The sequence below is a fragment of the Canariomyces notabilis genome (genome assembly GCF_033297395.1).
Source record: "Canariomyces notabilis strain CBS 508.74 unplaced genomic scaffold N656scaffold_11, whole genome shotgun sequence".
NCBI lineage: Eukaryota > Fungi > Ascomycota > Sordariomycetes > Sordariales > Chaetomiaceae > Canariomyces > Canariomyces notabilis.
In genome coordinates, this window is record NW_027041833.1 from 553,939 (window position 1) to 564,949 (window position 11,011).

General features: G+C 53.3%; 6 protein-coding genes across 6 annotated transcripts; 4 read left to right on the top strand and 2 right to left on the bottom strand.

Moving 5' to 3' along the window:
• N656DRAFT_779399 (uncharacterized protein) lies at positions 1–566 on the top strand. Its single transcript, XM_064815182.1, has 2 exons — positions 1–94; positions 141–566. The coding sequence occupies exons 1-2, from the start codon at positions 13–15 to the stop codon at positions 524–526; spliced, it is 468 nt and encodes a 155-aa protein (XP_064670098.1). The 5' UTR covers positions 1–12; the 3' UTR covers positions 527–566.
• Positions 567–2,098: 1,532 nt separating this feature from the next.
• On the top strand, positions 2,099–3,983 carry N656DRAFT_837053 (uncharacterized protein). Its single transcript, XM_064818815.1, has 3 exons — positions 2,099–3,261; positions 3,327–3,547; positions 3,616–3,983. Exons 1-3 carry the CDS (start codon positions 2,220–2,222, stop codon positions 3,772–3,774), a joined length of 1,422 nt encoding a protein of 473 aa, XP_064670099.1. The 5' UTR covers positions 2,099–2,219; the 3' UTR covers positions 3,775–3,983.
• Positions 3,984–4,215: 232 nt separating this feature from the next.
• Positions 4,216–5,985, top strand: N656DRAFT_753500 (alpha/beta-hydrolase; the record flags this gene model as incomplete). The annotated part of the gene is made up of 1 exon (XM_064813064.1): positions 4,216–5,985. The coding sequence occupies one exon, from the start codon at positions 4,216–4,218 to the stop codon at positions 5,983–5,985; it is 1,770 nt and encodes a 589-aa protein (XP_064670100.1).
• Positions 5,986–6,295: 310 nt separating this feature from the next.
• N656DRAFT_845289 (uncharacterized protein) lies at positions 6,296–6,974 on the bottom strand (the record flags this gene model as incomplete). Its single annotated transcript, XM_064819190.1, has 2 exons — positions 6,785–6,974; positions 6,296–6,701 (listed from the first exon to the last, which is right to left on the bottom strand). Exons 1-2 carry the CDS (start codon positions 6,841–6,843, stop codon positions 6,296–6,298), a joined length of 465 nt encoding a protein of 154 aa, XP_064670101.1. The 5' UTR covers positions 6,844–6,974.
• A 1,142-nt stretch (positions 6,975–8,116) lies between these two features.
• On the top strand, positions 8,117–10,204 carry N656DRAFT_779402 (uncharacterized protein). The gene is made up of 2 exons (XM_064815183.1): positions 8,117–9,719; positions 9,776–10,204. Exons 1-2 carry the CDS (start codon positions 8,586–8,588, stop codon positions 10,043–10,045), a joined length of 1,404 nt encoding a protein of 467 aa, XP_064670102.1. The 5' UTR covers positions 8,117–8,585; the 3' UTR covers positions 10,046–10,204.
• A 276-nt stretch (positions 10,205–10,480) lies between these two features.
• Positions 10,481–10,693, bottom strand: N656DRAFT_709527 (uncharacterized protein; the record flags this gene model as incomplete). The annotated part of the gene is made up of 2 exons (XM_064811600.1): positions 10,481–10,558; positions 10,613–10,693. Coding segments are annotated over 2 exons (159 nt in total), but the record flags the coding sequence as incomplete, so codon positions are not given.
• Positions 10,694–11,011: the final 318 nt, after the last annotated feature.

Consider the following 11,011-nt stretch of genomic DNA (forward strand, 5'->3'; position numbering starts at 1 on the left):
CTTACTTGCAAGATGGTCGCGCGCGTGAAGCGCTGCGAGGCCTGTGTCCGTCGTGGTCGTTCCTGCGATGGCTCCGGTGTCCCAATCTCTACCCGTGAGTTGGCTCCTTGACTTCTGTTGTCCTTCCTGACCCTCTCTAGTGGACCGCATTCTGCAAGAACAACGCCGTATCAAGGACGCTGAACGTCGTGCCGAGCTCGAGCTCGACGAGTCCCAGCGCCGTTTGGAGGAGGCCCAGCGCGAACTATCCGAAAAACTCGCGCGACTCCGACGTCTCCGCCAGCAGAAGGAGTTCTTGGTGGAGAGAGGCGTCGACATGGTGGCGCGTGGCCTGTCGACTTTGGACGAACTAGAGTCTGCTAAACGCGAGGAGTCGTCTGCTGCGCCCGAGGCGCAGCTCAGTGGTGCCGTCGATGTGGTCGACTGGGGCGCCGTTTCGGGGACCGTTCCGGAGCTGGAGCAGTGGGTCGATCCGGGTTCCTCTGGTGGAACTCTGCCAGTTTCTCAGGGCAGTGGAGGTTCGTAGCTGGTTCCCATGAGTTGTCTTCTGGGCCGAAATCCAACCATTTAATCAAGTACTGCAGCTGCCCATCCGTGACTCGTGAATCCAGAACTTCCTCGACGTCCCATTCTTCCTCTTCGTCTTCTGCCTCGACATCCTCCGCAAGTTTGGCATTCTTGGATGCTGGTTCCAAAAGTGAGATGTGAAAGACATTTGTTCGTAACTTCATCGATGCTGGTAGCGACAGTCGATAGTTGGATGTCGAAATTTGCTCGTCGACCTTGAATGGTCCAATCTTTTTGAAGTCCAGCTTCTTGCTTGGTCGCTTCGTGCGCAAATTCCGTGAAATGAGGTAGACCTTGTCTCCCCTCTCTAGGCGAGGACCCTCGAGCCTATGCTTGTCGTAGTACTGCTTCATTTTGGTCCTGACAAACTCGAGTTCCTTCCTGAGTGTGGTGCGAAGTGCGTGCAGCTGGTCTGCTTTCACCTTTGCCCTGGACTGCAACTTCGGGTCTTCTTTGTAAGTCCGCTTCGTAGCCGTAATTCGCGAAGAACGGTGAGACCTTGGTCGTCTCTGTGGGCGTCGTATTGTATGCAAGTTGTGCTGTTGGCAAGAGTGTAACCCAGTCGTCCTGCTGGAAGTTGACGTAGCACCTTAGATATTGCTCCACAACTTGGTTCAACCGTTCTGTCTGTCCATCCGTCTGTGGGTGGTAGGCTGTCGAAAGCTTGCTGTTTGTTCCGAGCCGTGTCATCAATGCTTGCCAGAATTTCGAGACAAACTTGGTGTCTCTATCCGTAATCCATTCCTCTGGCCATCCGTGGACCGAGGTAACATGTCGTAGGACCACGTCTGCAAGCTGTTCTGCCGACCATGTTTCTTTGTAGGGAATGAAGTATGCCCACTTGGTGAGTCGATCTACCACTGTGAGGATGCTGTCGTACTTCACTCCTGTCGCTGTGTCCTTGGAAAGTGGTAGTTTGGTGATGAAGTCCATCGTCACCGAATTCCATGGTCGTTCTGACACTGGTAGAGGTTGCAATAACCCGTAGGGTTTGTGTCGTGCCGTCTTGGCCTTGTTGCAAATGTTGCATTCCTTGATGACTTCTGCGACTCGTTGTCGTAGCGATGGGAATGTGTAGTGCCGTCTCACTTGAGCTATTGTTTTGGTAATTCCCATGTGTCCCCCGAGTTTCGACTCGTGGATGTCTTTGATGAGTTTTCGCTGCTCATCCTCTGTTGTACAGCTGACTCGCCCTGGTCGCTGTTCTCTGTAGTGGCCCAGTGGTATTCAATCATTTCAATGAGAGTGTCTTCTGTGAGACGATACGTATCATCTGGCTCAACGCCCAACCTCCTTAACAAACCAGTGGATGGACTTTTAGTCCCGACCTTCGTAGTTCGTACCGACTGAAAACCCACTGCATTGCGCCGACAAACGAGGTGTGATCAAATGATCACCAGCATGCGAATATTCTTCCTAACCAATGATTCAAGGCTTGCTGTGAGACATGCAACCCAATCCTTACTAGCCTGCGTCACTGCGTGGGGCAATTGAACTCTTAGCTCTGGTTAACTACACTACATAACTGGATGAAAAGCTTCCACAAGACTCACAAGAATTCAAAACTTCAAACTATCCCCACTTCAACTTCCTAGGTAGAAATCATCCTAACTTGTCTTCCTCACCTAAAAGACACGTCGTTTCATCTAAACATGGCCGAACGCGACGAGTCATCGCCGCTCCTTCCGAACACCCACGGCCCGAGAAACAGCATCATCGCGCACGACGAAGGCGAAAGCGGAAGGAGCGGGTTTCAAGCGCGTCACTTCTTCTCGGTGATATGGAGAAGTTCCAGCAAAATTTCAATGGCTGTTAACATCCTCTGGCCCTTCGTTCCTGTCGCGTTCTTCTTGCACTTTGTTGCCGATGCGCCCTTGTGGACCTTCGCGACGAGCTACATGGGAATGATCCCAGCCGCCAACATGCTTGGATTCGCAGGCCAAGAGTTCGCTCGGAAAATGCCCAAGGTAGCCGGAATCTTGATCGAGACGACCTTCGGCTCAATCGTCGAGATCATCCTTTTTGTCGTCCTGATCGCCAACCACGAGTTGTCCAGTGGCTCAAGCGAACACGGCAATATGATCCCGGTCATACAGGCCGCCATCCTGGGGTCGATCCTCACCAACCTCCTGCTCTGTCTCGGTCTTTGCTTCTTCTTCGGCGGCATCCGCCACTCCAGCCAGAAGTTCCACGCCATCGTCTCCGAGGTCGGCAGTGGCTTACTGCTTGTTGCCGCGTTTGGCTTGCTGATTCCGTCCGCCTTCTACTCGGCGCTCAAGTCCGAGGCTGCGCCGGACCCGGGCGTACTTCACGACAAGTTTACCAGAGGGAAGCTGCAGGCTGACGTACTGCAAATCAGCCGAGCTGCTTCTGTTGTCCTCATGGCCTCGTTTGCCCTGTACATTTGGTTTTGCGTCAGCAGTCAGCACAGCATATTCGACGAAGTTATCGAGGCGGATGAGCACCGGGATGCCGACCGCGAAGAAGACCTCCAGAAGCCCAAGTTCACCATGACCGAGGCAATTGTCGCTCTAATAATATCGCTTGCTTGCGTGACGCTGCTGCTGATCTTCCTCGTCGACGAGATTGAGCATGCTGTTAGGAGTGGCGTGCCGGACCAGTTCTTGGGTTTGATTCTACTACCACTGGTCGAGAAGGCCGCCGAGCACTTGACCGCAATTGACGAGGCAAGAGGTCAGTTCTCGCAGACTCATTCTCGCCCCAAGCCCGAGATGCCCCTGCTAACTGGGATGCCATAGACGGGATGATCAACGTTGCGTTATACCATTGCTTGGGCCCGTCTATTCAGACAGCCCTCTTCAATGCCCCGTTCGTCGTGATCGTCGCCTGGGTGATGGGCAAGCCCATGGATCTCAATTTTGAGATCTTCATGATTGGTCTTTTAGTTCTGTCCATCCTGGTTGTCGGAAATTTCCTCCGAGACGGTGAATCCAACTGGCTCGAAGGTGCACTTCTTGTCGTACGTTGTCAATATCTCCTATGTTTACGGTCTGATCAACCGGGGGAGTAACTGACAAGGATTACTAGGTCGTCTACACCATCATGGCTATCGCCTGTTTTTACTACCCGGATCCCGATGTGGCCACTTCCAACGGTCTGGAAGAAGCGGCGATGCTCACGGTAACGATGAATAAAGAGGTTCTTGAGCAGTTCCAGAAGGTTTTGGAGACGGTGCCGGGGCGCTGAACCGTTATTGCCTGCAAGACAAACATAATGGATAGCAGACGACTCCTGTTGAAAGTACGAAGAACCACGAGAACCTCGTATTCCCAAGGCGGTATTTGGATGCTCTACAGTACGAAGGATACATACGAATACAGTAATCACCCTCACAGGCTTCTAGCTCCAGCGGGGTACTCTGTATCTGAGGCTCTCAGTGAGGGTACCGGTGTACGGTATGTATTCTACAGTACAGTACAGTACCCTTTCGAAGTAACTCCCGTGCAATTCCCGCCGACCTACCTAAACAGATCTAGTTTGTCAATCAGCGATAAACACCACGGTTCCTTGATCCTTCTTCCGATCCTTCTGAGGTACAAAAGCGCTGTCAGCACCGTGGCATTTTGCCGCCTCCAACTTTTCACCTGGTGGAGTGTGTCAGTGTAATCAGCTGATCCCGTTGCGAGAATGGGCCTCGAGAAGGGCTTGCCATCGAGGCAAGAGCAAAGGGCATATCGACCCACGGCACGTGCTTTCCTCATTGTTTTTTCCTTCCTCTGTTCCTACTTTGTGGTCAACCACCTCGTCCTTAACCATCTACATCGGGGGGCTCCGAAACATCATGTCTGCCATGAAAGCCCCCGGCCGCCGATCCGCAGGTACCAGGGCGAAAAGATCGAATGGGTTGCCTGCGGCAATGTCGAGGACCACGAGCTGGAATGCAGCAATATCACGGTCCCAATGGACCACTTCAACGCCTCCAATAACGCCCCCGACAACAAGTCCTTCACCATTCCCCTTCTAAGACTCCGAAGTACCAACGCCACGGCCAAAACCAATATCCTCATCAACCCCGGAGGGCCCGGGGGAAGCGGTACCCAGCTGGTTTATCGCAGGGGCTCACAGCTCTCCGCAATAGTCGGCGACACTTTCCATTTGGTGGGGTTTGACCCGCGGGGTATCAACCAGTCGAGGCCGTTGGCCGCTTGCTACCCGACCGAGGAAGCCCGGCGGGCCATGTCGACGGTACGCAACAAAAAGATTGCTGAAGACAGTGGTGAGCTTTGGGCTTGGACCACCAACCTTGTTCGGGGGTGTGCCGACACCATGTCCCTGCACGGCGCGTACATCAACACGCCTCAAACTGCTGCTGATATGAACTCGATCCTTGATGCCCTCGGTCAGGACGACATGTACTACTGGGGGTTCAGCTACGGCACGATCCTGGGGCAAACGTACGCGACTTTATTTCCGGACCGGGCGAAGCGGGTGATTATCGACGGTGTGGGGAACCAATTTGACTGGTACGAGGAGCGCTTCGACCGGGAGATGATGATGGACACGGATGCCGTCCTCAAAGGCTTCGTCGAGGAGTGCATCAAGGCCGGGAAGGAGGACTGCCCGCTGGCGGACATGGCCGAGACGAAGGAGGATCTGTTCGTGGACCTGGTGGGCAAGATTAACAGGCTGCAGTACGACCCCATCGGGGTGTACGTCAACAGCAGCATGCACGGGGTGCTCGACTTTTGGACCGTGTGGTACAACGGCGTGTTCCCGTCGCTGTACAAGCCGGCCACCTGGCGGGATCTCGCGAGGAATCTGGATCTGCTGCTCCGCGGCAATGCTACCGAAGCCTTCCTCGCGTACGGTTTGGAGAGGGCCTGGGAGGACACGTCGGACGAGGCCCTCGAGTTTGTCGCGAACAATGACGGCGTGTCTGGTCCCAACAATTGGGGCTTCGACCGCTTCGACCTGGTCCATGAGCTCGTGGGCTTCTTCAACAAGTCACTGTTTGACGAGGAGTTGTTTGAATTCTACTTCTCCAAGGCAGCCTGGGCAATCCCACGTACTCACAAGTACAAACCCAAGCGCGGCGTCAAGACGGCCCACCCGCTGCTTCTGCTCTCGACGACGTACGACCCTGTCTGTCCGCTGGTGTCTGCATTGGGGGCCAACAATGCCTTTGAGGGCTCCCGGCTTGTTGAGGTGAAGGGATACGGTCACTGCTCGCTGGCTGTGCCGTCCATGTGCATCGCACGCCATGTTCGGGATTTCTTGCTCGAGGGTAAACTGCCGGAAAACAACGTGCAGTGTGAGGCAGACGGCAAGCCCTACTTCGCCAAACCCGAGGAGAGTCTCGCGTTGCTCGAGGCACAGGAGCTAAATAATGAAGAACGGCGGATACGCCTAGCACAGTTAGATCTGGCGAGAGATTCATGGCTGGGACCGTGGAGATAAGTTCTCGGTTTTTAGCGTGCAACGGAGAGCGTATAGTAGTTATACTAGGTGTACCGAGATATCAGGTCACGGAATCGAATTCGTCACCAAACAAGAAGCAAGATTCCTATTTCGGGCGTATGACGCGGGCTGAAGGATGAGAATATCCCTTCCTCCCGAGTTGGTGATTTTCTATCCGCATCCTGAGCTGCCTCAGACTCTTAGCGATCACGATGCCCTGTCCAGGTCCCAACACCGCAGCCCAACCAAAGCACGCCAAACCATGCCTTCTTTCTCACCGTTCAGGCATCTGGTAGGAAGCCCTCTTCATTCAATCGAGCTTCCTCCACCACAAACTCTGCACCGCGTCAGAACCAAACACCAGGTTCAAGAACGTCCCCTCGTCGGTCTTGACGACGGTGTAGTTGCGCTGCAGCGTGCTCCCGACCGAACGGGGAACGTGTGAACCCACCAACGGCCCGTGGACCACCGAACCCGTGAGCTCAGTCGTTGGGACGGCTGTGTACGGGCCCCAGTACGACAGGGTGGTCTTTCCAATCTTGGCCCAGTCTGAATCGAGCTGGTCATCGCGAGGCGGATATGTCAGGTTCAACGGGAGAAGCGCCGCGTCTGACGAGCGGAGGCTGGTGACCACCCAGCCAGACTGGCTGTAGCTGATGGCTCCGTTTATACCTGAGCCCCAGTGCGGAATGATGGTTGGGACGCCATCCTGGATGCTGATTATGAGGGTGATTAGCACCTAAATTCTGGAGGATGGTTGTAAAGATGGGCAGGCTGGGCGGGTGGTTAGGTGTCGTACTAGGTGTAATTGTGCACAGCCCAGGTGCCTACGAGTGCGAGAGCTCCTTTGCCTTTCATGGTGGAAAATCCTCTTTGCTGGTAGTATAATGGCGACTGACTGCAGGAGAGTTACGGCTGTATCAAGACTATGGACGGCTGCGGTGGATGAATCTGCTACGGAACTACGATAGTGGCAGACTTTCAAGTTGGGTCTAGCACTAGTATAAATCTTACGATGGCAACTCAGGGGTCAAGACAATGGTTTTTTCAACTTCTTTGGTACAATCATCAGTGCGGTATGGTTCTATGCCGTCACGGTGGGTGAGACGCAGTCAATATAACCGGTAAGCAACTCTGGCTTCTATACGTTGAGGAATAAGTGTAAGCTGATCATGCTGGATGCTTCATTGCTGACGTTGGGACGGTTGGGTTGATTGATGTAACCATGAAGTGAGCGACTGTGCAGTGTGCTGTAAAAGACCACATGAGGCAAGTTGCCGATCCCCGGACTACATTACTGGGTAAGCCGAATTGTTAGAAGTGTCCAGACTTTCCGTCCTGTCGCTCGTGTTAGGCTCCCTAGATAGGTACATAGACTGGAGGCAATCTGCGTCTCGGCAGAATCATCAACGGGTTCCGCGATATATCTAAGGTACCCAATAAGTAGGTAGGTAAGGTAGGTAAGTAAGGTAAGTCGGTACTTATATTTAGTCCTTGTACCTCGTTTTTCTACCCACTTGTTTTGCTCCTATGAGCCCAAGCTCTGTCGTATACCAATGTACCTGGCATACCTCGAGAACATCATGGATCATATATTTAAAGATTAGAGCTTACTACCTAGTTAGCAGCTCTGATCCTATATGAACCGGTAGGGACGGTTCAAGTTGCAAACTGCAAAGATTCTCAGCCCTACTGTTGAGTCTCTTTGACTCGGTTCTGCAATTTTTATGCAGAGTCAGACAACACTGCATCGAGTCAAGAGTAATCCACACCTATTTTCGTCTGATTCCCCCCCATCATGACCAACGGCATTTGCTAAAAAGATCAGTGCCATTCGATGTAAGGAGAATAATCAGCATGATACGCAGTTTCTAGCTTCTCAATCTCCAGTTGCCCGTGCTGCTTGATAATCTGTGTTACCAAGAATACCAAGAACCTTGGCTTACTTCCAAGAAGAATACTACCTTCCATAACGGTATCTCATCCTCACACTCCAAGCCCGCCTACAACTTTGCATATCTACCATCCCCGCAGTAGTATCTACGACGATGACTGCAGGAAATATAGGCCGAACCATTCTTTGAAGAAGCCCTATCCCGTATCCATTCGCAGCGTACCGTGGACAAGCAAACCCCATCACCCGGGCGCAACCCAGCCGAGATCCCGAGGATGGAGCTCAACAATCGCGGGACACAGTCCCTAAACCGGGAACGGGAAGTGCTAAGCTTCCAGCCTTGGCGCGTCAGTCTCGAAAGGTAAACGATCGGCTTACCTCGCCCGTACACCTTGCCGGTCGAGAACTCACCTCCTTTTTATGGAAGACACGAGTGAGTCACTTGCAGAACTCCGAGGGACATGCGGGCAACGAGACGACTAAACGTTGCTATCAATGATCATGCACTGCGGAGCCAGTGGCTCGGCGAGCGGCGACCAGAGGCCGGGGCTTGCTGTACATATACCGCCCAGTCCGCTCCTTTCTCTCGTAAATCTGGAGGGTCCCTGAGAGATCTCGTCAGAGTCCCGGCTATACGTCCAAGATCTCCCCATCTTCAACTCCTCTTTTCCCCTTCCCCAATTTTCTGTTGCTTCGACGTTGCAACATGAAGGTCACGGGTGTCATCGCGGCGATGGCTGCTGTGGCAGCTGCCGCCGAGTCGTCCGGCAAGATGGAAAAAGTGATGGAGATCAAGACGAAGCAATGGGCCGACGCCAGAGCGAGGGGCCTCTTCGGAGGGTCATCTCGCTATTTCAAGATCGGCTCCAAGTATCCTTGCATCAGGGGCAAATCCGGCCGAGGAGACCAACAGTACCAGTGCAACAACGTTGATATGCACGGCTTCTTGAGCCACGAAGATCTTGGCTCTGTCGACAAGGCCGGCAACGACGTTTGGGGCTGGACGTCGCCTTCTGGGCGTGAATTCGGCATCGTTGGCCAGACGGACGGTGTCGGCTTTGTCGAGATTCTCAACAACGGCAATCTCGAGTACCTCGGGCGCCTCGACACGCAGACCACGGTCACCAGCTGGAGAGATATCAAGGTGATTGGTCATCATGCCTATATCGGGTCAGAGGCTCCAGACCATGGACTGCAGATCTTTGACCTCACCAAGCTCGAACGTGAGGTGAAGCCTTGGTGGAATCCGTTCTTCTGGAGGCCTAAGGTCTTCAACAAGGAGAAAGACCTGACGGCTCTCTTCACCGGTTTCGGTTCGTCGCACAACATTGTGGCGCATCCTGAGACCAATATGATCTACGCCGTCGGGGGCAGGTCAGGTGCCAACTCGAGAAACACCACTTGCGCCGGTGGGATGTTCATGGTCGACGTGTCGAACCCAGCCAAGCCCGTCTCACCCGGTTGCATTCCACAAGACGGGTACGTCCATGATGCCCAGTGCGTCATCTACAAGGGCCCGACGGAGAAGTATCTCGGCAAGGAGATCTGCTTCGCCTACAACGAAGACACCTTGACCATCATGGACGTGACCGACAAGAAGAACCCGGTCGTCGTCTCCCGGACCCCCTACGTCGGCTTCGCCTACACGCACCAGGGCTGGCTGGTCGACGACACCATGACCTTCCTCCTGCTCGACGACGAGCTGGATGAGATGGATGGCACCAACCCTGGCAAACCGGGGCACACCACCACCTACATATTCAACGTCACCAACCTCGAAGCGCCCGTGAATACGGGATACTACCAGAGCCCGGCCAAGTCCATCGACCATAACCAATACGTGAGTCGGGCTGCACACTACAGAATACCATCCATTATCTAACATTTGCATGCCAGGTTGTCAAGGGACTCTCGTACCAATCGAACTATGGGTCGGGGCTCCGCGTGGTCGATGTTTCAGGAGTTGAACGGGATCCCACGGGTGGTCTTTTCGAGGAGGTCGGGTTCTTTGACTGTCATCCGGAGGACGACGCGGAGAACGGCGTGGTTGAGTTCCTCGGGACTTGGTCTGTCTATCCGTACTTCAAGTCCGGATATATTCTCCTCAACTCGATCGAGCGCGGGATATTCTCGCTCAAGTACACTGGCCGCAAGGCCAAGTACTAAGTAGGACTGATAGCCAGGTACATACTTGTAAGCTGGCATTAGTTCAAAGGCCACAGAAAGTCTTCGAACAACCTTTCGAGAGAAGAATATTGGAAATGTTTCCATGATGTTTGTTCAACCATGACTCCACAACCGCGGTTATAACTGGCTGCTAATGCATAATGCACTGCATATCCTGTGGATGGACAGAGAGGCAACTGAATGACAACAGTCAGTCACTCTCCTGGGATAAAGAATGACGGGAGAGCGTACCTCATTGTAACAGTGCCCAAAACCCGAAGGATGTTGCGAATCCATGATATTCGGTACTCACGTTTCGTACAGCCGTCATGGCACACCTTCCGCTATGCTTGCACAGTGACATGGCAGTTTATCGCAGAAGCCCCTTGGATGTCCATTAACCGCCTTGGTTCAGTTGCGTGGCTCATTTCGTGTTCACTTTGTCGCATTCATCCTCTGAGCGATCAAGCTAAATACTGTAACCGATCCTAAGAAGAGGACTGCGTTGTAGAACTGCCCAGCAAGGTCAATGAACATGCCGGGAAGCAACCCTGCATGCAAACTTACAGCTTTCCTGGACACATCCCTTTCCTCGCTGTCGGTCCTCGCCTCGATGAAAAGGCGCCGCAGGTTGGGGAAATTTGCCTGAGAAAGATCAGTCGGGAATCATGGAATTAGTAAGGCCAAGCATACCATATCACTGTGTTGTTCTGCGTGAGACTTGACAGGAAGTTGCTTCAGCACTCATGAACTTTGTGAGTCGGAAACAGAGGCACATAATACATTGACTGAAGAAGTGAATCTGGAAGTTACGGTTCCTTATCAGGATGCTGTGGCGGATATGCCCCACTTAGTTTGCTGTGTGGCTGTGGCTGAATTGGAGCACTAAGCCACAGCATCCCAGGGGACACCGTGATCGCGAATGGTAAATGAGCACCTTACTCGAGCACAAGAGCAGAATCCTAC